The following is a 26,012-nucleotide window of genomic DNA, read 5'->3' as shown; positions in this document are numbered from 1 at the left end:
GGTATAGGGTGGGCAGAATCACATTGATTTTTCTTATATCTCTTGCTATTCATAAGCCTGACAAATAATCATTCCTTGCCTATATATTTACAGTATCTTCAGACCACTGTCACTGTCCTTTCTAAACACAAGCCACCGTGATGTAGGATATGCTTCCTTCACCAGAAACTTATTTATAAGGACATCCAAGACACGGATTTCCAGGCTTTTGAAGTGATGGAAACTTTCATTAATGGGATTGCAGAAAACCATGATCAACAGTAACTTTTAGTGCATCAATAGAATAAAGATCTGGATCTTCTACCATAGTCTGGCCACCAGCATAGCTTCTTACGGACTACTAAAGACCACACACTGATCCGACACTGTAAACATAATAGCTCAGTTGAGCTGCCTCCGGGAACTGATGCTCCAGAAGATGAACTCATTTGAATATTTAGATACCCACGAGGTAAAAATAGAGATGGGACTAGCTCTGAGGGCAACAGGGAACATTTATGCAACTACAAATTATACCCAGACCATCTACAAAAAAACACTGGAAAGCAAATTCAGATAAAATAGTAACTCTTATTGGAGTCATTGAAATAAAGACAAAAGATTAGAAATACTTTAAGGTAGGATGGAAGATTAAGGGACGGTGGGGGGATAGTATTTTTAATTTGAAAAAGATATAGTTCTCCCATCCCAGGTAAAAACTATTACTCTTAAGAAGGGCTTCTCAGTCTTGGCTACACTTTGGAAGCACTTGAGAATCTTTTAAAATGTCCATTGCCCAATTCCCAACTCTGGTGAAGAAAAGCAGAAAGGAGAGATTTATTGCAATGGAAGCTCCCAGTTTAGCTCCGTGCTACCTGCAAATTTAAGCACAAAGGGATACATGGTAGGTTTCATGCTTCTTGAACAATGACTGGAGCCCTGGGCAGATAGCAGGAGTCTTATGCTCAATTCCTGGTTCTGCCACTAATTAAAAGTGCAACTACAGGCAAGTCATGTCAGCTCCTTCAGTTCATTCGCCTTATGGGTAAAAGGTTAAGAGAGCCTATTCATGTAAGGGGCAGGAGACTCCTCCAGATGGAGCATGGCAAGACCAAGTGAGAAAGGGCTAGAGCAGCTCTACAGTGGTGGTGGCAATGGGGATCCTATTGGTTTTGATTGCTTTGTTGACCTCTGTCTTCCTTCTAATACTTAGTGAAGACTTGAGTTAGACTCAACGCACCAACCTCTGCATGAGTTCGTTATTTTGTATAAGTTGAAAAGAAGGTTCAGTTTCATATCTGGGTCAAAATGGGTATAACCTAGGCAGTGCATGTGGAGGCAGGGATCCCACAGGAATGGGAGCTGGCCAGGAATTTGCAGAAATCTGGAATGTCACTGGGTACAGTTAGAAGGAATGGACTGGATGTACACATATCAGTATAGCCAGGTCTTTACATAGAGGTGAGAGTGAAAAAAAAAGGGAGGGATAGTTCTCTATTTCTACTTCTACCTCTCACAATATCATTTATGCAAAGTAAGCATCCATACACACAAAATGACAATTCATGTTTCATAAAAACCCTTGAATACCTTCAGAATAGATGCCTATGAGTTGGGGGTGGTAGTGGTGGAAGTAGGGAATAAGGTTGAAATGGAACAAATAAATAAAACAGGAGTCCTGGCACATACCTGTACCATGAGCTGGGGAGTATCTAAATCCTTGGTACTTGAGCTCAAGATAAAAACGATAAAATTAAAGAATATAAAAGCAAAGAGGATTTGGGGCCTTTTATAAGCCTTAGAAGTGGGTGGTGGGGAAAGCTGAGCCATATTGACCTGGATCTCCGAGGCAGGGCAGCCCCAGCTGGCACCAGGGGCACTGGTATTAGGTTTCTTTCCTGGGCACTATAATCCCTTTACAACTCGTTGCTAGGCAATCAGGAAAAGAGTACAGGCCCAGCAGCTGTACTACATCTGAACAATATATTTAGCGGAGAATAAAAACACATATCAGCTCAGTGCAACATGTCTTCAGAATGATACTGCTGGGTATCTGCTATATCTTAATTCAACACCCAGCTCAATAGCTCTGGAAAGGCCCGGGGAAACCAGCAAAAAACAACGTGTTTGTTTTATCAGTGCAGCTGGGTTTCTATGTGACATTGTAAAAGCCACAGAACATGCTGTGCATAATGATTTCTGTTCATTTTTTCCCACCCACAGGATATACTGTGTGTCTTTCTAGACAGTTTCCTGTAACTCTTCTTGGTTTAACAGGGCATCTTTGCTTCTTTAGCTCAGGTGAGGCTGAGCTCAGTTACATTGGGAATTTCCATTCTTGGTTATTTTTAAGGGAGACATTTTCTAACATGGCCACAAATTTTCCTCCAGAAATAAAATGATGTCAGGGGCTATAGTGGATCAATTGGTGGGCACCCCAAAAGATACATCCATGTCCTAAGACCTGGAACCTGGGAACTTGGCCTAATTTGGAGAAAGGGTCATTGCAGATGTAATTAAGTGAAGGATCTGGAGACGAAAGCATTCTGGTTATATGAGTGGGCCCTAAATCTAGTAAGTGTGTCCATCTAAGAATCACACAGAGCAGAGACACGGGGAGAAGAGAAGACCATGTGCAGAGTGAAACAGATAGGAGCGATGCAGCCACAAGCCAAGGAATGCCTGCCGCCATCAGAAGCTGGAAGAGACTAGAGAGGGAATCTCCCCTAGAGACAGCCTTGCCCTGCTGGCATTTTGATTTCAGCCTTCAGGCCTCCAGAAGTGCAAGAGTCTAAATTCCTGTTGTTTTAAGCACCAAGTTAGTGGCAGTTGTTACGGCAACCCTAGGAAACTAATCCAGGGCCTCCTCCAGCCAGCCATTGCTAGCACTTCCCACTCACCCTGGCAATGGGCACTCCATCTTTGCTCCCAACAGAGCTTCTGCCTGTGCCAGCTCAGCTCCTACATCCCTTCATCATGGGCATCACGGCATCTGCCACGAGTTGTCTCGGCTTTCTGGATTGTGAGCTCCTTGATGGCAGAAGCGACTGAATCTTAATTTTCCAAGTACTGGACCACCATGCGTGGCACATTTAGAAAGTAATCTGTAGACTTCCAGATTTCTCTGCATCTTTCTATGGAGGCTGCTTGGTGTCCAGGTTAGAGCGGACCCCAGAAACAGATTGCCTGATTTGAACTGCCACTAACTATCTGTGTGAACGCACACAAGTTATTTAACCTCTGGTTTCCTCAATCTCTTCATTCGTATAAGGGGAAACTAATAATAGCACCTACTTCTTAGAATTGCTGTAAAGCTTCACTGGGATGGTCCATGAATGTACTGAGAACAGTGCTAGAATTGTAACAGGGGCCAGCCCCACGGACCCAGCCATCATCTTGAGTGCACGGCATCTGACCAGCAAGGAACTCTCCTAAACCCAGCTTCCTCGTTCCCAAAGAGAGAGGCAGAGTGATTAACAAGAGTAGAAACAAGACAGCAAAATTCGAAGCTCCATTTAGAAGTAGGAAAAACATAAATGCACTGGGGAACATGGTTTTACACCATACAATGCAATGTGCACGCTGCCACCTCTGGGGCAGAAATGCCTTATTCAGCAATCCAAATATCTTCCTACTTTTATTTAAAACACCTAGCTTCCAGAATACTCTTTGGCCCATGACCCCACATGGCAAAATTCTACCTATAGTTCTCCCCATGCAGAAATGGATTTCTCCATCCTTTGTCAAAACTTTTTATACCTATTTCATGGCACTGATATTTTTACTAATATTTATTTTCTATTGTATATTCCTTACTAGCATTTTGAGGTCACAGTTTAGGTCTGGTTACCTTTTATATTCCTCCACACAGTAGGTGCTTTAATATTACCTTTCTAGATTAGATCCTTCAGCGTCCTATATTTGAAGTGGCAGGATATCATCAATAGTTAAATATTTTTGAAGTCTCGACTTAGCTACCAGGACAACTGAAGAAACTTAAACCTCCAGGAATACTACTAAAATAAGATATAATTGGCTAATACTTACTAAGGTAATTTATAAATTCAGCAATTATTTACTGAGCTAGTACTAGGTGCTGGGCTCTGGTCCAGAACTGGAGGTAGGGCAATACACAAAATAAACTTAAATCTCAGCCTCTAGGATCTTACATTCCAGGTGGGGTGGGAGGTAGTGTTGGTGGGAAATGAAACAAGTAAAATACATAGAATACCATATTGTGATTTGTTCTAGGAAGAAAATTAAAGGAAGAAAAGAAAGGAAGATGGGGTTGAGCTTCCATTTAAATAAGTTACTAGGGAAGCCCTCACTGAAACAATACTTGATCAGTGCCTAAAGGGTGAGGGATTAACCCTCAGGGTATGTGGTAGAGAGCTTTCTAGAAGGAGGGACAGTATGTGCAAAGGTCCTGAGATGGAGTGAGCCCAACATATTTGAGGGATGGGGATAGACAGGTTTGGAGTGACAGTAGCAGATCATTTAGGACTTTGTAGGCTGTTACAGGAACAATGGTTTTTACTCTGAGAGTCACAGGACACCACAGAAAGGTTCTGAGCAGAGGAGTCTTGTGATTTAACATTTATTTTTATTTTGCTTAATTTCTTTTTAGTTGTGGTAAAAAAAATCATTTTTACCACACACAATTTCCCATCTTAACCATTCAGGGGAGTCAATTTCAATCACAATGTTAGGCCACCATCCTCACCATCCACTACTAAGAATTTTTTTTATGACTCCAAACAGAAACTCTCTACCCATGAAGCAATAACTCTCAAACCCTCTCACCATGCCCCTCCCCAGCCCCTGGTAAACTCTAATCTACCTTCTGTCTCTATTGACTGGCTTGTTTCTAAATATTTAATGTAAGTGGAATCATACAATATTTATCCTTTTGCACCTGGTTTCTTTCACTGAACATGATGTTTTCGAGATTCATCCATGTTGTAGCACATATCAGAACTTCATTCCATGTTAAGGCCGAGTAGCATTCTACTGTAGGTGTACACCACACTTTGTTTACCCACTCACCTGCCAGTGGATATGTGGGTTGTTTTCACTATTTGGCTCTTGTGAATAATGCTGCTATGGTGCTGACATATTTTAAAGGATTTCTCAGGGCAAGAGGAGGAGCAGCAGGGAGACCACTTAGGAGATGACTGCAGGGGTCTGGGTGACCAGTGATGGCAGATTATTTTTAGACTAAGGAGCTAGTGATGGAGGCAGTGAGGCACAATCAGATTCTGGATACATTTGCAAGGATGTCCAACAAGAGAGGAAGAGAAAAGTTGAAGGGAGTTTGAGCAACAGGAAGGATGGACTTGTCTGAAACTGAGATGGGAAGACGGCAAGGGAGTAGGTTTTCTGAGGAAATTAAGATTCTGTTTTGACTGTGTTATGTCTGAGATGTCTTTTAGACATTGCCAGAAAACTGATCTGAAACTTGTAAGTAGGCAAACGAGATTACTGGATGTGCTTCCAGTGCAGTGCTGGGCTTGACTTTTTATTGACTGGGCAATTTCAACTCTGCAAAGGCAGAATTATCTTATAGATTTTTGTCTGGTAGAAGAGCTAACCCAAAAGATTACAGCATATGGCCCTGTTGAATTTGTAACCCAGTAAACTTATCCTTACAGTTCCTCCTTAAATTGTCTATAAACACCTACCTTTTCAAATGCTCTTTGGACTGGTTTTAACATCTCACTGGTTAAATAAAATCTTTGACAGATGTTCATTTATTTTGCCTGTGAATCATGATTTTACCATTAAAAAAATTGTATTTTAACAATATCCAAGTGCAGATGTTGGGCAGGCAGATATGCAAGTCTGAAGTGCAGGAGGACGGGTCTGGGCTGAGTTATAAATGTGAGAGATGTCAGCATACAGGTGGCATTTGCAACCAAGGGATGGTGATCACTATGAGCCAGCCCTATGCTTCCACATTATCTTATTTAATTTTCACAACCACCCATGAAAGTAAATATTTTTATTATTGCTATTTATCTCTATTTTACAGATGAGGAAATTGAGGCTGGAGACTTGCCCAAGGCCACAGAACTAGCATTAGAAGCCCGGTTATCAGCTGGAGAGTCTCCATTCTCAACTTGGTTCTCAACGTGGGGACATTTGGTAGGGAATGGAGACATTTTTGACTGTAACAACTGGGTGGTGTTACTGGCATCTAGCAGGGAGTGGCCAGGGATGCTGCTCAACATCCTGCAATATACAGGACAGCCCCCACAACAAAGAATTATCCAGACTAAAATGTCAAGAGTGCTGAGGGTGAGGAACCGTGTCCTAGGAATATGCAGGACCTAGGTCCTGGACCTACTTTCAAATTCTCTGTCCTGAAGAATGGTCCTGCACCTTCAACCTTGTATGCTCAGTTCACATAGGCCGCCAGAGCGCCTATTAAGTGCTATACTTCTTCATGGCTTTTATTATACTTGTAATTGTTTACTTGCCTGGAATAATTTGTGTTTTAGTTTGCTAGGCTGCTTAAAGCAGATGCCATAAAATGGGTTGGCTTTTTTTTTTTTTTTTTTAAAGATTTATTTATTTATTTAATTTCCCCCCCTCCCCTGGTTGTCTGTTCTTGGTGTCTATTTGCTGCGTCTTGTTTCTTTGTCCGCTTCTGTTGTCGTCAGCGGCACGGGAAGTGTGGGCGGCGCCTTTCCTGGGCAGGCTGCTCTTTCTTTTCACGCTGGGCGGCTCCTCACGGGTACACTCCTTGCGCGTGGGGCTCCCCCACGCGGGGGACACCCTTGCGTGGCACGGCACTCCTTGCGCGCATCAGCACTGCGCATGGCCAGCTCCACACGGGTCAAGGAGGCCCGGGGTTTGAACCACGGACCTCCCATATGGTAGACGGACGCCCTAACCACTGGGCCAAAGTCCGTTTCCCATGGGTTGGCTTTTAACGGTGAGAATTTATTAGCTTATAGTAGAGTCTGTGAGAATGTACAAATCAAGGCATTATCAAGGTGATGGTTTCTTCCCAAAGACTGGCTGCTGGTGATCCTAGACTCTTCCCATCACAGGGCAAGGCACATGGTGGCATCTGACGGTCGCTTCTTTCTCTTCCAGGTTTTATTGCTTTCAGCTTCTTGCTTCCATGACTTTCTCTTTCTCTCTCTCTCTGTATTCATCTCATTCATAAAAGACTCCATTAAGAAGATTAAGACCCATGCTGGGCCATGCCTTAAGTGAAGTAACATAATCAAAAGAACATGATTTTCTTCGGTATATACAGCTTTCAACAACCACAATTTGCATATGATCTATATACCCCTCTAAATTGTAAGCTGCATGCTTTGTTCACCACCAAATTCTCAGTGCTCAATTTAGTGATTGGCAAATACTAAATGCTAAATAAATATCTGCTCGCATTTAATCTATGATTTCTGATGTATCTATGCTTATTTTTTAAAATCTCAAGGATGTAGGATAGGGAAGGAGTATGAGAAGGTGCACATTTATAAATTTATATTGCATCTAAAAAGCATTTTTGCTTTTAGCTTATGAAATTAAAGCAAGCAAAACCCTGAAACCCAGCATCCAAACTCAATATCCTGACTGAGGCTAATTTTTCATTGTCCTTGAAGCTAATCAAGCCTGCGGAAACAGCATCACCAAATTGACTAAATGAGATTTTCAATTAACTCAAACAGATGGCTTAAATTTTCCAGGTGACTTTCCATATTAATTCAGCGAGTTCTGCTGGACCAGGCCCCAGGAGGCTTGGCAGGGATTGGGGGCCTGAAAGGAAAACAATGAAATATATGGATCTTCAGGAGAAAAGCCAAAGTAATAATCTTAACTTTTCTTCTATCCCCACAAAAATATTATCAGCCAAATCAATTCAACTCCTCTGATCTACACGCTCTAAGGGCAGAAGCAAAGATGGGCTGTTAGAGAAATCAGGCCCTGGGACAAGCTGATTGTGGGTCAGTTTTATTAACCCACCAGGGAGACTCTGGCTCTGTGTACCTGAGGGAGGAGATCGGGCAGGGGCAGGAGGAGACAGAGAGCATTGGAAAGCACTGTAATTTTGTGTTTCAGTTATCAGCCAGAGGACCTTATAGTATATTAGGTTTCATTGACAGTGGGAGGTCTGAAAAAGCCTCAGTAGAATTCTGCAGAGGTTACAGGACTCCCAACAATGTGCATCGGAGCAGATGTGGGCAGATGGATTCGACTGAGGGCAGCAGTGGAAGTCACTGCAGAAAAAGACCACATCATCCAGTGATGGCTGGAAGCTAGCAAGCACCTGAACAACATAGCCTGAGCCAGGCCTTTGGAGGAGCCAGAGTGGCTGGAGCCACAGCTTCTGCCCTTCTGGAAGCTTCCAGACAGCTACAGATAATATAGAGTTCTGTAACTGAAGGATGAAAACCCAGGCTATGGCAAAATTTGAATGGGGTATTTACTAAATGTCACAGTGAATCATTTTTGGTTCAAGTAGCCACATTTACAGAATCACAGGGATCTATAAATAGCTAGATCCTGGTGCCACTACAACTCCCTCCTCTTTTTTGAGTCTCCCATCAACATTTCCAACAGAAATAGATTTAGTGACAGATGATATAACTGGGCTCTGGAAGTATACATAGTCTCCAGACAGCTTGACTTTTGGGGATAACACTGAATTGATAATCAGACCTTTTCACTTAAAGCCTACTCAGATGTGAGTGATTAAAGAAAATAAACCATTGGCTAAAGCCAGGCATTAATAATAACAGGACAATTATCTTTGTTAACATGCTCCACCAATTATACACACTGTTACCACACCAACTGGGAGCCATGGCCCTATGAGATCAGGACTTGCCACAAAGTTCATATAGATAGGGGGCTACATTCATGCTGTAAAAATGGGCGCCATTTATAGAAAGTCTGATCATATGGATTTTCTTGGAAAGATTGCATTGGCTCATCACATGGATGCTATCCAACATCTCCTGTGTGTAAGGCTGTATGCCCCTAAGCAGACACAGAGTTGAATGAAGCAAAGTCCCTTCCCAAGGAGCCCAGCCTCCTGGGGAGGATAACCTATCCCGATGTAAGGGAGAAGCAGCAGTACTTGTCTCACTGGTGTTCTTTTCACAAGCAAGCCATAATGCAGTAACATAACTTTAGAAAATGTACCTCTTTATTGGATGTTTAATTAGTAGTGAAATAAATATGATACTGCAGAGACCACATGTAAATGAATATTCGTTCCTTATAGAAATATTTATGGCATATAGGGAAGGAAGCAAACCTCATTCTTGGATCATCTGGCGGCATCATCTCCAGATCGTGGGTGGGTCCATTTAAACCAATGACGTGTAAGGAAATACTGGGGTTTTCACATCCAGCCTGAAAGTAAAAGGGAACAGACGCACAAGTCAGCAGACCTTATGCCTGGGCATGGCTTTAGTCCTGCAAAGCCTTTCTCAGCAGATTCATAAGCAGGAACTCCAGACACTTTGAAGCTCAATATTAAGAAGGAAAATTTATGTTCAGAAAATATAACTCATGCTTAGAGTTCTAAAAAGGACAAAGAGGTAAGTGGGGCAATTCTTCTTCTTCTACAGGTCCCCCACTTCCTTCTCATCCCATCCAGTTCCCACATATACCTGTGCTAAGCAAATACAACTCCTCTTGCTTGACCATCAGGGTAGGGAAAAAAAGAGAAAACTAGGTAAGGAATAGGAAAGAAAAAATGGATGCAATGCCATGAAGAGGAGAGGTAGAGGGTGAACATATTGTGGAGGACATTAAAGAATGGTGGTCATGACTCAGTGGTGGGGAAAAATTAAGTCCTTTAACTAGGAACTGGGGCTTATTCTGCTTTGCTGCTCACCTCTCCGCTTCTACCTCTGGCTGCCCTGCTTTGGGGAAAACATACAAGTCTGGAAGTGGAGAGGAAAATATGTGGCATTTTCTCATGAAGAGGACTGTTAGGTTGAGTTGGCACCCTCATTTCCTATGCACACAACTAATGGTGTGTGCCTAAGTGGTCTAAATGCAGAAGGAGATGTTCAAGTAACAAAGGAAAGCAGCTCCACACAGGGCATAAGTCAAGTAGGTTCACCAAGTCATGGCTCTAATTTGGGGGTGTTGGTATGGGGCAAAGAGCATCAGATTTCTGTTGACCAGAATAAGTTGAATTTCTATTGAAACATTAAACCCCAAATCCTAAGCAATCTGGGGCTTCATAATCCCAGTTTCAGAGCACTTGTCTCAGAGTTCATTGTAAAATCAAGTGACCCCTGCTTTCCTGGATTCAGATTCATTTCTATATTGGGGGAACTCCCATAAATGGTATCAGCCCCTAAATTCAAACTCCATTTTTGGGCAATTGGATGAAGAGTAGACAGTCACCGGCTGCACTATGTGTGTGTGTGTGTGTAGTGTGGAGGTGTAGATGGGTTAGAAGTTCATTTTACTCAGCTGTATTTCCCACTAGAATCCTTGACTCTACTCATAATGGAGTGATAAGTTCAATCAAGGCTAGCTGAAAAAGGAGTGAAAGAACTCTGTCAAAAGGCAAATCCATGTTAAGTGTTGACATCTAGATGCTTCTGGAATGGGAAAAAGGCAGAGACAAAGGCAGCAGCCTTAATGGATTCATGCTCCCCCATTCTGTGACCCTCTTAGACATCAGCAACACTGGTGAAAGGGATGTTGAAAAGGAGTCTGTATTTAGAAGTGTTTCCTTTCTTGGGCCTGTGACTCTGGTAACCTCATGGGCCTTGTTTATATCATATACATTATTGCTCCTCTTGTTGCAAACTATAGATAGGCTCATCTAGGGAGTACTTCTTGTATATAAGGCACATAATATGAGCTTTCAGAGATCTCTGATGGGTTGGGAAGCTGAGGTTCAAATGTTCGTTGATGGACGTTGGAGGGATAGCTTCAGATGCAGTCCAAGACAGGAAGGCAGCCCTCTATTATAAGGGGTTTCAAGAGTGAACTGCTCACAACCAGTCTGGCCCAGTGGCCTTGGAGCAGTTTAGTGAAGCCCGGGAGCAGCAAGGCAAGTTGTCAGTGCCACTTGTACACTCACAAGGACCTCTCTTTTTAGTTAGGTGGGTTCTAGAAGTTTTAGCATCAGGCTCTCCTCTCACTGTGACATTCTGTAATTTGGGAACAAAGTGAGGCTTGCCTGTTTCTCCTCCCTTATTCCCCTCCTCCCCACACTTTACCCTTGCTGTTCTACTGGTTCTTTGTGCCAATGACTTGGTCTGAGAAGAAGGTGGAAAACAGCATGGGTCAGGATGTGAATAAACACAAAATAGACCAGTCCGAGGGGACCAGGTGCAGACAGAGGGCTGTCACCTCACAGAAGTCAAATTCTAAAAAGAAATATGAGGGGCAAGAGTTGGGTAATACGAGCTTTTTGTCACCATGGCATCACAAGAGAAGGCAATGTATTTATTTGGGTTCCAATTAAGCTTAGACAAATGATTAATAGTAGTCCAATTATTTTAAAAAAGTAAATCCACCAACAAATTCAACTTAACCAAGATGGGAATTTAATGCAATGTAATGAGAAATAATTAATCTTTCTGTTTACTCTGCATTGCTCATAAACACAGTTGATTATTACATCTCCATATCTGAATCATGTGGTGGTGGAGCTGATGAATAATGTAGGTAATTAGTCCTGCAAAAGGGAAGGGCAATTTCTTTACTCCTACCTTGGGATAGTGGTAGGGCTTCACTGTGGGGTAAATGGAGCCAGTGTAGGTCGGGAGCTCCATGAGAGGAACACGGGAATCGTTGATGGTGGCATAGGCGAGTCTTGTGCCATCAGGAGACCACCAGTGTGCGATGTGGGTCTTTAGAATCTCCTCTAAGAGAAAATAAACAAAGTAGAGACATGTGAACAGGCAGCAGTAGAGGAAAAATGGGTGCTGTGCAGGCATGATTGAAGGCTGGCCAGGAAATAAATGTATCTATCCCCTTGGGGACATTTATCTTGTACAAACTTTGAGAAGTCTTCACTGTGCCCTATATAAAGCTGCACTTCGTGGAAGCTCAAGAAATGTCTGGTAATGATGACTGAATCCCAATACCACAAAACCCAACAGATTAAAACCCATCTGAACAGATACTAATTGCCTGGAAATATTATTATTTTTTTGCACAAATTGAAGCACCCTGAGCCCAGAAGTGTATTTTAATTGCTTTGTTGTGGATTATTCTTTTAATATGATTTAAAAAGTAAAACCAGAGGAAATCAATTCACGCTGAAGGCATGTACAGGCAGAATCAAGTCAGAAAATAAACTTGTGACAGAAGTTTAATCCCAGGGAAAAAAGACAGATCTGCAGGAGATGTCTAGAAATTCATGTGTACCCAGAGTTCCCTCATTCTCACCTATGTGGAAGGAAGATGTGTTCATGAGCCTCATTCTTTAGAAAAGGATGAGGTTTTGCTTAGTGTGGCCGAAAAACAACTAGACCTTTACAAAGGCCTGGAATGGAAGCAGGTGATTCTCATAAGCTTCAAACCAGAAAAATTACTATTTTGGCACCCATTCCACAAGCTAATTAGAGTTTCAACTTTAAATGAGTTTTTAGGCTACTATATATATTCCAGAAAGAAAATATCTAGCATGTCTTTAAACACAAGTGTTAACAGTGAGCATATTGGGGATCAGAGGGTCCATTTCAATGCTAAATAGGTCAAGAAATTCTTTCTTGCACATGGCTTATATGTAGTGTAAATGAATTCTCTGTAGATTTGTTTTAAAAGTAATGATCAATATAATTATGTAATAGTAGGTCCATCCAGTTAGTAATTATAAAGTGCCTACCATGAACCTGCTCTATGTACCTATGGTGAGAGAAAGTCAGTTAAAGAACCTAAAATCGTAGTAAAAAAACAAAATGAGCACACGTAAGTACAAGAGAATAACACAAATTGGAATAAAGCCAAGGGATGAATGACAACTGGAGGAAAAGATCATAAAAAGGGAAGAATCAAGGCAGGAAGGAATAGAAGCTGGATCTTGCCTTGATGGCAGGGGTGGGTAATGCCAGTGCAGAGAGCAAGGAATGCAGCACTGTCCGTCAGCCCCTTCTGCCCCGGCTGTGGACGGCGGGTAAATTAGATTAGATGGCCGCGAGGAATGAAGATTCATTATGAAGGAAGGTTTCAAGGGTCATGTCAATGGTAGCACTGGTACTGCCATTTAAGTGCGCTTTACACCTGAGTTCAGAGGTTCCAAATGGGGTCACAGGAATGAAACGTGCACACGCTGCAATTGGTTACTCTTGATGGTGGGTGCTAGTGCCAGGCATTTGAGTCTGGGGGAGACTGACTGCCTGATGGTAGTTTGCCCTCACTGCCAGGCAATCAGTAGTTTTCCCCACCTCATTTTATCAGCGGGACATGTTATCAGTGGGAGGAATCCATAGTCTTGTGCTTGTATTCGCAATGGCAGGGGCTCTTAAAGGTATTAAGGATTCTTCTCCTTTTAAATAATTCTTGTTTTACAAAGTACTTCCCTCAGACAGCCCTGGTAGCCTGCCTACCTTAGACACCATACTGAATGCAATAAGTACTTTGTAGCTCTGATTCCATCACTAGACAACAATCTCATCAAGCAGCAAGTCTGAGATGCACTGGACTTTATATCACCCAGCGGTCTCCCAGGATCTGGCAAAATGAATGAAAGCGCCCTGGAGTCCTGGGTCAAAGCCCCTGTTTGGCAGCCGTTTATCTCAGAAGCCCTGGAGGAGTCATTCCATGTCTGTGAGCCCCAGGCATCCTCCTCTGTAAAATGAGGGGGTGAAATACACAGTCCACCTCCCTCGTTCTGTGGTCTCGTGGGATCCTGTGAAACTACTTAGCAACTTTTTCATTGCCCATAAAGGTCTGCTGAGGTAAGTGAGGAGAAGGAAAAAAAAAAGGAGAGAAGGCCAAAATCTCAAGGTTTTGTAATTTTCCGATGTCTTTAGCAGCCAAGAAAGTGACTTTCAGGTGCAAGTTTTGGAATAAAGGTGATTCTGAAATGACTTTATACAGAACCAACCGATCTGTCTGATCTGTTCGCATGGAACAGTAAGAAAGACTCCAGCAGATGGTTCTGCTGGAAAAAATCAGCACCATTTGCAATGCAATTTGTAGGTGATTCTGCTAAATCACTGCTGCACTGTGGGGCTCGGAAGGAAGGGAACCGAGTGCTTGACTGAAATCACTGTAAGTGAACTGAATTCAAGGAGCCAGAGTGAGAAGGGGACAAAGTATCTCCTAAACCAGCAGTGATGAGCACTGCAGCAGTTTTCACAGGACATTAATTCATAGCCAACTCAGGAAAATCTAAAATAGAATAAAGGTTGGCGACAACAAAGGCTTGAGAGATGAAAAATGTGATGAGAAAAAAAAAAAAGGCTGCAGAGACAACGCATCTATTTCTTCTCTTTGAACTCAGGGAAATCTGCAACCAGAGGGGTGAAAACAAATTGGTATCCCTGTGCAAAGGCACGCCACATTCATTCCCAGGCCCCACCCTACCCCCATCCCTGCTAATATGTTTGGTGAGAGGTAACTGGGCAAGGGAGGTCAGGGCTCACTTCTCATTTCCACTCGATGGAAAGGGAACACTGCTGCTTTGGTCTGATCAGCACAGGGAGGGTGGGGCACATGTCTAGGGACTAGAGAGTGAGAAAATAGGGAAATATGGGGTGAAGGCAGAGACTAGGCCTAAAGCTGGCCTGAAAATCACGTATTCCTGCCAATTCAGTCAGCGAATGGTAGAGTATTTCTACTAAGCGAATTCACAGTTCAGAGACATTGGATGCAGAACATGATCACTTCCAATTATAAAACGTAATGGTTGGAAGGGAACTTAGAGCTTATGTAGTTCAGAGATGACAAATATCTTGTATGTGTTGGCAAATGTTAGCTCCCTTCAATTCCATCCCACAACATGATGATGGTCGATAAAAAGAAATTCTGCCACATCCAAAGGTCAGGCCTTACAAAACTAGGATAGTTTTAGTTTATTTTCCCTAAATGGCCTTCAAAGCATTGTTCCTTGGTGGGTTTTTTTTCTCTTCTGTATGTTAGTTGCTCATTAAAGAGATAATTAACTATAAGGAACCAAGAGGAAAAAGGACCAGGCAGATGAAATCTTGACATTTTAGCATTAATTACGAATGCCTCCATTCTGCAAACATTTTCTTCAGGAGCCCCAGCTTAATTAGGCAGTTTGCTTAAATGTCATGTGCCAAATGTAAGTTTAGGAACAGTTTAGTAGAGGAAAAAACCTATTAAATCGACTAAATTAACTGCGTGAACCCTCGCCTTGGAACAAAATGAGAAACTTGCCTTTCTAAGCAAGTACAATTAACTTGCAAAAACTTGAGTATATAGCTTTCCTTCACCTTCTTTACCTTGCTGGGGGACCATTTTAGAATCAAAGAAGAAATACATTCAGAAACATTCACTAGTCAATGATGGATTCTCCGTTGAAGACATAAAAAGTTCTACCCATGAAGTTGAAGCTCCCAGCAGGATCTTGACTGGTTTTCCTTGTTTCTTGTTACCAAATTTTTAAGAAGTCAACCCCTTCATTTGGAATTCTTTATATACATTCATGCCAAATAAGGTTAAGGACATACCTAATATGACAAAAAGCCCTTTGGGCTCAAGGTGATAAAAGCCAATTCAAAAAAGATGAGAAATGTTCACATTTTCTAGATAGTTTTTGAGATGCAGAATAAGAAGGGGCTACCAATATTATAACATAATATTTGTCTGGTACCATTTTGAGTGGTTCTCAGGGGCATGCATTGGAATCCTGTGTGTATGTATTTTAAAAAAATTTCGTGGGTATATAGAAAATAAAATTTCCCACTTTAACTATTTTTAAGTGTATAAATCAGAGATATTGATTACACTCACAATATTGTACTACCATCACACCATGTATTACCAAAACTTTTTTATCACCCCCAACAGAAATTACATACTTATTACGTAAAAACTTCCCCATAACTCCCATCTTCCCAAGTCCTGATAAATTCCAATTCACTTTCTGTCTGTATAAATTTGCTTATTGTAGATATTTCATGTAAATGAGATTATACAATATTCATCATTCTTGGCCTGGCTTACTTTACTTAGCATGTTTTCAATGTTTGTCCATTTTGAAGCATGTATCATAACTTCATTCCTTTTTATGGTTGAATAATATTCTGTCATATGTATACACCACAATTTGTTTATCCATTCATCTATTGATGGACATTTGGGTTGTGTCCACCTCTTGGCTGTTGGCAATAATGCCACTGTGCACACTGGTGTACAAGTTACTGTTTTTTGATAGAGGTCTGGCCCTCTTCCTACCCCCCACCCCCATACGGGAGACTCAGTATTTCTTGAGAGCAGAAGAAGTGTACAAGGGGCTTTTATTTATTTATTTTTAAAGATTTATTTTATTTATTTCTCTCCTCTTTCCCCCCATTGTCTGCTCTCTGTGTCCATTCGCTGTGTGTTCTTCTGTGTCCGCGTGCACTCTAAGTGGCACCAGGAAACTGTTTCTCTTTTTGTTGTGTCATCTTGTTGCATCAGCTCTGTGTGTGTGTGACACCGGGAAATTGTTTCTCTTTTTTGTTGTGTCATCTTGCTGCATTAGCTCTCTGTGTATGTGGCACCACTCCTGGGTGGGCTGCACCCACTGGGTGGCTCTCCTTGCAGGGCACACTCCTTGCGCGTGGGGCACCCCCACGCGGAGGCACCCTGTGCTGGCACAGCACTTCTTGTGCGTGGCAGCACTGCATGTGGGCCAGCTCACCACACGGGTCAGGAGGCCCTGGGTATTGAACCCTGGACCCTCCCATATGGTAGGTGGATGCTCTATCAGTTGAGCCACATCCACTTCCCATAGGGGCGCTTTTATTATAAAAGTTCTGCAGACATGTTTGGTGGAAATTCTGGTTAAGAATGACTCGTTATAGAACTGGCCATATCTGACTAAATACGCATTATATTTTGAAACTGTATGCATATGGCTTATTGGCATATGTGAAATATGCTTTTGAATTATGTTTTTGAGAGTATGGCTTCTTGAATAGAAAAATAATAGGATCCCTGAAAGGGTTATTATTGCTATGCTGGTTGCAAAAGAGCTACTTCTACTTTGATAGGAAACAGACATAAGCCTTACTTAGGAAGCAGAATTTAGGTCTAAAACTCAATGATACCTCTATTTTCTAAAGTAGACCTGATCAGGATGGGTTGTATACCACCAGCCCCAACCCTATCAATGAGTGAGGGCTGGAGTTAATGCTTCTCCCCTACACACACGCACACATACACACACACACACACACAAACACACCCAATATGGACAGTCCTGGACTGAGCCCTATATGTCCCTGGCACTGCCAATTCTGACCTCCATTGGGCTGATCTAATTGGCATGACTGGGTTTCTGGACTGATTTTTACATCCAACATGTCAGGTAATTGCTGCATATTGGAACCCTCCCCTGAACCTCAATCAGATTGGCTAGAACCTTGATGCTCTTCCTACTTCAGTTTGGGCAGTTTGAGGCAGGGATAAAGATGCGCGTGCGTGCGTGTGTGTGTGTGTGTGTGTGTTGTCCTGCTCCAAGACCTGGGCTAGAAGGAATAACTGCTCATAACCATGACTGTTCTGCCTTCCTTTTTAATCCTTGCCTGTGTTTGAATTGTCACATCTCTTCTCCACAAGCTGTATTTAAAAATATATATATAGGGAAGTGGATATGGCTCAACAGATAAGAGTGTCCGCCTGCCATATAGGAGGTCCAAGGGTTCAATACCCAGGGCCTCCTGGCTCGTGTGGTGAGCTGGCCCATGCACAGTGCTGCTACGCACAAGGAGTGCCGTGCCACTCAGGGGTGCCCCCGCATAAGGGTGCCCCCCATGCAAGGAGTGGCCCCTGTGCAAGGAGAACCGCCCTGCATGAAACCGAAGCTCACCCAGGAGTGGTGCCACATACACAGAGAGCTGACACAGCAAGATGATGCAAGGAAAAGAGACACAGATTCTCGGTGCCACCTGATGAGAATACAAGTGGACACAGAAGAACGCACAGCGAATGGACACAGAGAGCAGACAACTGGGGTGGGGTGGGGAAATAAAAAAATATATATATTTTTTAATTTGCTAAAAAATACACATATAGTTCTTAATTACGTGTCAGATGCTACTCTAAGTACTTTACACATAATAACTCACTTAATCCTCCTAAGAGTTCTCATTTTATTAGATGAATTTGACCTCTTTAGATTTAATTATCTACAACAACAAGTCCAAGTTTTTACCCATCCTTCTGGCCATGGCATCTTTACCACCTACTTTCCCTGCACAGTCAATCTGCGATTGCAATAATAAAAATAATATTAATAGTATTCGTAGTTGTAGTAACTACTATTTTTCTGAGCTGAGCACTACACTGTGCCAGGCTTGATACTAAGAGCTGCATATGAAAGATCTCATTTACTCCTCTGACAGTTCTGGTTCCTCTATTGGTCTGTGTCACTGAGGTTCCAACATGTCTCTCACTTGTCTCTGCTCAGGTCTTGGCAGGTGAAATCTCTAACATCACTTCTCATGCTTAGTAATCAACATAGTAAATGTCCTATGTATGCAGGAACTGCTGTTTGGATTGGCATATGATAATTGATACCACCTTTTAATTTGACAGCCACCAACATTTTCAAATATTTTATAGATATTTGATATTATATGATGATATAGATGTTTGATATTATTTATTTGATAGCTATACCATCCTATTATAGTCCTATTTTCTAATTGAGGAATTGGAGATTCAGAGAAATTAACTTTACTGAACAAAGACTGAGCACTCAATATACATGCAAAAACCTATCAATGTTTATAACACAACCAAGAAAATACGAGCTGCCACTAACCCCCATAAAACAAGCTATCATGGTGGGAACAATGAATGACTGTAGGGGTTTGAAACACAGAAAGATCTCTTCATTTTTGGAGGAAATGAGAGTAGGCTAATTGTCTCCCAGTGTCCATGATCCCTTCTTTTAGTAAGAGAACAGATGAATCATAGCTGGGCACATGGCTCTACAGAATAAAGACAATTCCCAGCCTCCTTCAAAGCTAAGTGTAGTATGTGATTAAGTTCTAGCTGGTGTGCTAGGAATGAAGGTGGTGAGTATAACATCCACATCCTGCCTGTAGAGCAAAAGGGCTGCCTCTTTCCCCCTTCCTGCTACCTGGAATACAGACATGGGGCTAAGACTTTGTAGGCCATGCAGGTGACTGCAACACGCAACCAAAGGAAGACACTGAGAAGCCACCGTGTGGTCATGGACAACTTATGCTCCCACTGCTCTCCGAGAATGATATAAATTTCTCTTGTTTAAGCTACTATTACAGGGTAGGTGCTCACAGCAAACAGCAACAACACATCAGGGCCTTAAACAAGAATTGAGTTTATATCATTTAAAAATAACAGTCTGAGAAAGGCTAATAAAGAAGGGAACATTCCATATGGATAGATCAGTGTGAGAACTGTTGAAACATTAAATTTACTAAGATTTGTTTCCAAGCAGTCAGTAGGCAAGTATCGAGCCAGGGCTCCCACAACAATCTCCCAACCCCTGTGCTCTTTCACCATCCTCCTATCTCTAAGCAGATGAGGTTTGTTGGTTCTTGTGCCCATTACAATACTAGCTCTTTACCCTAAAGCAGGGGTTCTTAACCTTTTGTGTTCCACGGTCCCCTTTGCCAGGCAGGTGAAAACCACAGACCTCTTACTAAGTCCACACTCTACTGTATATTGTTTAATAAATATATCACCCCCACACCAACGCATCCCCACAAGAATAATGTTTTTTTGAATTTCAATTCAAGCTCCTGGACCCCTTGTAAAGAGCCCCTGCCCTAAAGAAGCCTGGGTCCCGGTGCTGTTGCCTGGTTCTAAGCTCTCTGATAGGCTATACTCTCCATGCCACCATTCCCCACAGTTTCACCTCTAAGCCAGGTAGCCTCAAACCTATGTCAAAACTTCTCTCTTTGATGTTCTCTCTCTTCCACGGTCTGTGGTTCTCAACTTTGGTGAGCATCAGAATCTCCATGGTTCTCTGGTGTTTAATGTAGATGCTTGGGCCTGAATTCAGATCTAGAAAAAGAGAATCTCTTGGGATGTGCCTGGATCACGGTTTCTGTTTTAAGCCTCTGTAGGAGTTTCTGACCCAGGAGTTGAGAGCTGCTGTTCAAGGTGTCTGCAATTAATTGGACAAAAATAAGCCGAATCCGTGATTCCTTGTGATACCAACACCTGTGTTTAAAGAGTAGCTTTAAGTGAATTTTCATCCTGGCTGAATAAGAAGGTCGTCTGTGAGCTTTAAAATGTATTTATGCCCAGGCCCTACTTCAAATTAATTAAGTTAGAATCTGGGGGATGGAGACCAGTTATCAGTGTCTTTTCAAAATTCTTTAGTGCTCCTATTTGGGTGGATAACTACTCCCTGAACCCCAAACAATGTAGGATTTTTAAGATTCACAGAGGGAATCTGTGTTTAGGTAGAAAGGATTTATTGATTATCAGATTTTTGATCACATATAGAGACATAGCTGTGTTTATAGACAACAAGAATTGGGTCTGTGTGGTCCATATTAAAAAGCTCGCAAGGTCCTTGATATCGGTTTGAGCTCCTCTAGCAACCCTACAGACCTAGAACTGCAGTGTCAGCATCAGCCACAAGTGGAATGGAGAGCTGCTGGTTGGGTGCCATTTTAGGGGTCTACAAAGAACCCATGCCCAGGTAAAAATATTTCCCCCACCTGTATTCTGACAGCTATTTAACAAGGAAGAAAGACTTTTATTTCCAAACAAGAGCTAAAGCCTAATATTCAATTCCACAGGGAGCAGTGGCTAAGTAAATTTGCTGACCTCAGATGTAAGTGATTGCTAACTGGGAATCCTAAGTTTTGATGCAAGTTAACTGTGTACCTTAGAGGGGGTGGGGGTAGAGAGGGCATGGTGAAGAGTTATAAAAGGTACAAAAAAGGGAGGTTTGGGAATTGAAGTCTGGGTGAAATGTCCTCGGCAACTGTATACTGTGGGTTCTCTGAACAGAAAGGGCCAAGCATCTGATTGAAGTCCAGCTCAAAAGAAATCCAAAGGCAGATATTGGGATGTTCAGACATGAGATAGAAAGGGAAAATCAGAGGACTTAGAGTACTTAGGGAAACAGAACTTGCTGCTGTGTCCTTTAATGGTTCTTCCAGCAGAATGGGCTCATTAGAATTGAACTTGTTGGCTTCATTTCCTTGGTTGAGGCCAGGGATGGGTAGGAGGCCAAGATTCACTTTTATTAGGAGCATACAGGCTCCTGAGGGAAGCCAGGAAACCACAGCTAAATCCTGGCACCTAAGCATATACATGCATTTCTACAGCTTGTGAGTAGCTCAGGGGGATGTAGCATGTGAAGAAACAATTTACTTTATTTCTCCCTTCTCCTTCAACAGCATCCATTTCTGAAAGGCCAGAAGTCACAGACAGCCAAGACTAAGAACTCCTTCTCTTGCTTTTAAATCATTCGCCTGCCACTGTCACATTTTAGTTGTCTCCTCTGTACTTGATGTCTTGTTTCACCGTTAGGGGCAGGCCAGTCACACCGTGAACTTTCCTTTGTGTGGTGGATTTTCTGTCAGTGATTCAGTATTCAGGGAAGAGCTAATGTTTTCTTAGAGATAGAATTTAAAGTTATAGGTTCTCGCCAAAAGCAGAAAACACAACATTCTCGAATTAATTTACAATTGCTACAGAAACTAAACAACTGTTTAAAACAAGAGGATCATAGGAAGGCTTCTGTACCTATGGATTCTAAATTTCCAGGTCTAATCTACATATGCACACACAATTTAACAGAGATCAGTGGAATGCAGAACCTCCAGGAAAAGTAATCTGTGGGCCCTTCTGCTGTGTTCGGTGCATGAATTAACTCCTTAGTAGTCACTCCAGGGTGTGCAACCCCTGCGCAAAGGGAAATGGAGAGGGCAACACACCTCTCGTTGTGGTATGTGCTGTGGCTTGAGCCCTGCAAATTGACCAGGGTAGCTCAGACCCTTGCCTCCTATTGCCACCCCACCCCTTGTGCTCAGGGAGCATGACCAGCTTCCTTGGGTCTGCTCCTCCAAAGAAGGTGCTCTGCTCTTGAGTTGTGTGCTTCATTTTGTACATAGAAAAAAGCCTGGCAAATTTACTCTCCTCATCCCTTCCCTTCCTCTCAATTACCATGCTGCTGCAAAGGAGGCATTTAAAGTACAAGTGGGTCCTCATCAGGGTAGATAATCAAGTGATAATCAAACACATGCAAAGATTAGGTAAGCAGTGAGCTGGAGTATGTGCTTTCGGAAGAGAAGTGCCAGGAGTTGCAAGAACTCACTGTGGAATGTGGAACTGGCTCTTGGCAGATAGAGCAGAGAGAGGCTGAGGAAGCTGAAGTTTCCAGGCCCTTCACCTTCACACGTCCCTTCCAAGCCCTGTGCCGAATTTTATATTCAAGACCTTGTGTCTCTTTTCTAAAGCCTCAGACCTCACAAAGTGTGGATCTGTCCCAATTGAGTAAAGGAACTTTTGGAGAAAGAGCCACACAAAAATAGCCTAACTTAGGGAAAAAATGCCTTGTCCCTAACCTCCTACTTTTAGAGGCTGCATGTTTCATAGGAAGATGTGAATGGGGAACTGGAGACTTCTGACTCTACCTTTAAACTCATTGGGTGAACCTGGAGATGGCCCAGCCCCTCTCCAGGTCTCTTTTTTCCCCTCAGCTATGATATGATTGGGTTGGTTGACTTTTATCCTCAATGTTTTTGAATAGCACCCTTCTTTACAGAAAAAATGGCAGTTATCTCATTTAATTTTGTTGTTTAAAACACTCATATCTCTTTTTAAATTATTTTATTTCATTCACCATGACATCATAATATTTAAATATTTTGAGACATCCTACTTATTTAGTCCTATATACAATCAAGCGACACTATGGATTGGTAGGCCTCTTGACCCATACCCTGTTTCCTGACCCTGACTTGGGGCCTCTGACCTAGAGGTAGACTCAGTCTCCTTTAGCTCTAACACTGGAGTTTTAGAATGCTTGTCACCATATTGAACACCATATGGCATTATTTAGCTCTTGAAAAAGTAACCACCAACTTAAGGTTCCCCGGGACATGGTGCAAGCACAGGTTCACCAAATCAGCAAGAACCTGTGCTTTATTAGCCAGAAAATGACATTAGTTTAGTACAGTCTGAAAGTAATCCTAGCCGAAGGGGAGAACCAGTTGGGAAGAAGTGGGAGGCAGTGGGATGTAGAGAACACATGGAGCTCGAATGAGAACACATGGGTTCAGGTCCCCGCTCAACCGTCTTGTTTCTTAGAGCAGTCAAGGACTCTCGAAGCCATTTCCTTATCTGCAAACTTTCCTCCCCACAGAGTTGAAGTGACAACAAATGCGCACTCCAGGAAACTTCAAAGACCAAAACATCCTAATGTTCGTGGGTATTATTATGTCTCTTGTTCAGACTCAAAATTCCCTTTTTTTGTGTGCCCAGGAATTTCCATCCCAGTGGCTGTACTGAGCAACAACCATTCACCAAGCACGGGGATGCATGTTCTGGAGTGTAGGACATTGCCTTTGACCATGAGAATCTTACTAACTGAGGGGGAAAAAGCTTACCAGATATCAGGAAGAAACACCCGGCCTCCTGTATCATCAGTGTGGGCAGGCAGCGACTGTCAGAGGGTCCTCTTGAGGCAAAAACATTTTGCCAAAGTTTAAAAATCACGTAAGGCCATAAGAAATAAATGTCTATTGGTACAGTTTCAGTTTTTGCATTTTCTTTGAGGAGGGTTGTGGGAGAAGAGAAGATGGAACTTTTATGTACTGAGCACCTACTGAGCAGAGACATTAAGCAGTTGCTTTTACAGACACTATGCAAATCCTTCCAGGGGAGGTCACATTCACACTGGGTAGGGAGAAGAAGAAGCTGGTATCTATTTCTTGGAAGGGGTGAAACATTGAGAGGGGAATGACAATTTGGACCACGGTAGATCTTTTCCTCCTTTATTCTCCTCTAATTGTTCTGTAAGTATCACTCTGTGCCAAATTAAGTGTAGCAACTTGCTCAAACCAAGAGGAAGTGAAGGGAAAATGGCCTAGGACCCTCTTAGAAGGCTTCCTGGAGAGGGATTTGAGGGAAGCTGAAGGATCAGTAGGATGTAGATTAAGGCAGAGCTATGAAGAGCAAATCCCACCTTACAGAGACAATGGTTAGAAGAATAGACACTGAAGCACTGAGAACTTTTGGATTTAGAACCTAGCTCTGTCAGTCATTGGCTATGGGACCTTAGGCAAGTTACTTAGCCTCTTGGTGTCTCAATTTCCTCATCTGTAAAATGGGGGAAACAACTGTATTTTCCTCATTGGGTTGTTAGTGTGAGAATTATATTAGCTGCTACATGTAAAATGCTGATACTACCGCCTGTACTCTACAAGTGCTAGTAAAACATCTTTCATTATCATGGAACTGCATGTGAGCTGGGGAGTGAGGAGATAGTCAGGGACCAACTCAAGGAGCAAAAGAAGCTCACATTGAGTCTTGGACCAGATTGATTTGACAGTCAAGGCTGAGTTACTGTAGAGCCTGCCAGCCACGTCTCTGGTAAGCCCAGGCATCTGATCATTTTAGGATGTCTGGTAACAGCATAACCTCACAATCATGGGAAAACTCATTACGGATGCCCCTCATTGGTTCAGATAATTGAAGAAAAGCAAAAGAGCAAATGGCCCACTGTCCCTAAGAGGGTCTAATCTGATTATCACTGACCTCACCTGGGAGCAGCAAGCTGTAGGGTAATATAACCAGACTATCAGTGCTTGCCTGTTTTTCATTGTTCATTTTTCAAAAGAGTTTGCAAAAATTCTATTTCCTCTGTAATAAACAACTCAACCCCTACTCAAATCCTCACCACTTTTCCTTTATGTAATTAAAAAAAATTAAAAAACGTGGCAAGGATAGTAATACTATGACAGCAGGACTGACCAAGGCAAAATGATGAAGAAAACAGTTTACCTTGCTCTACCATCCCTGATCAAATATGTGCTGCCCTCTGACCCTTTTCCTGAGCAACACTGTTATTCTTTCCTTTTTCTTATCAATATATACACATACTTCGTAAGTTTTAAAATAAATTCCAGTAAGACTAGGCAGCTTTCATGAGAATCTTCTGTAAAACAGTAATAATGATGATAATAGTAGCAGCAGTTAGTGAGCACCTAATAAATACCAGGGCTGTTCTACCTCATTTAATCCTTGAAACCACCATTCCAGGAAGGTAGTATTATTTTCTCTATATATATTTTATCTCTATATTATTAAGGGAATACAAGTTTAAATGACTTGCTCAAACTCACACAGTGAGGCAGTGATAGGTCTATATCCATGGAAAATATTGAAGTAGGTGAAATTTATCTTCAATGTCTTCTCATCTACATTTTCTTTTTCCTACTTTCTCCTGTTATAACTCTAGTGTCTGTCTGTGGATTTAAGATCCTGTGCATGTCACAGTGGAAAATGAGCTTGGCCAGTGGGGATTTTTAGTATATCACAAGTCATGCTATCAAATAATATTAGGCCAAATGCTCAGAAGCCGGGCCTCTCTGGAGATAATCTGCCATTTGTGCCCTGGTACTGATCAAAATTTGTTTTAAATTCAGCTCCTGAAATGTGTTCAATCTAAAACAAACATTTCATCATAATATTCTAAGTGGCTTTGATATTAATTTAATAACCTCCATAGTGATTGGCTTAGTGTTTTTGACAAAATGTATTATCAACCCTATAGTGATTTTTAATTTCCTTAGATAGTTATATTTTCCTTCCTGGTATTTTGCCAAAACTGATGATCATTTTAATATTCACAAGAAAGTTAAAAATAATTGAGATACTGAAATTAGAATTTTAATTGAATAGTG

At 42.1% G+C, this 26,012-nt stretch overlaps 1 protein-coding gene across 10 annotated transcripts in view; it reads right to left on the bottom strand.

Annotated features, from left to right (window-relative positions):
* DPP6 (dipeptidyl peptidase like 6) overlaps positions 1 to 26,012 on the bottom strand; it is a 1,316,366-nt gene that overhangs the window by 125,855 nt on the left and 1,164,499 nt on the right. For all 10 annotated transcript variants that reach the window (XM_058297586.1, XM_058297590.1, XM_058297593.1 and 7 more), the window contains 2 exons: positions 11,685 to 11,839; positions 9,257 to 9,354 (listed from right to left, as the gene is read on the bottom strand). In XM_058297586.1, the coding sequence (XP_058153569.1) occupies positions 9,257 to 9,354; positions 11,685 to 11,839 (253 nt within the window). The remainder of the gene's footprint in view (positions 1 to 9,256; positions 9,355 to 11,684; positions 11,840 to 26,012) is intronic.

Source organism: Dasypus novemcinctus, chromosome 5 (assembly GCF_030445035.2).
Source record: "Dasypus novemcinctus isolate mDasNov1 chromosome 5, mDasNov1.1.hap2, whole genome shotgun sequence".
NCBI classification, from domain to species: domain Eukaryota; kingdom Metazoa; phylum Chordata; class Mammalia; order Cingulata; family Dasypodidae; genus Dasypus; species Dasypus novemcinctus.
The sequence above is the reverse complement of the archived record's forward strand: the minus strand, read 5'-3'. Positions and strand labels throughout refer to the sequence as shown.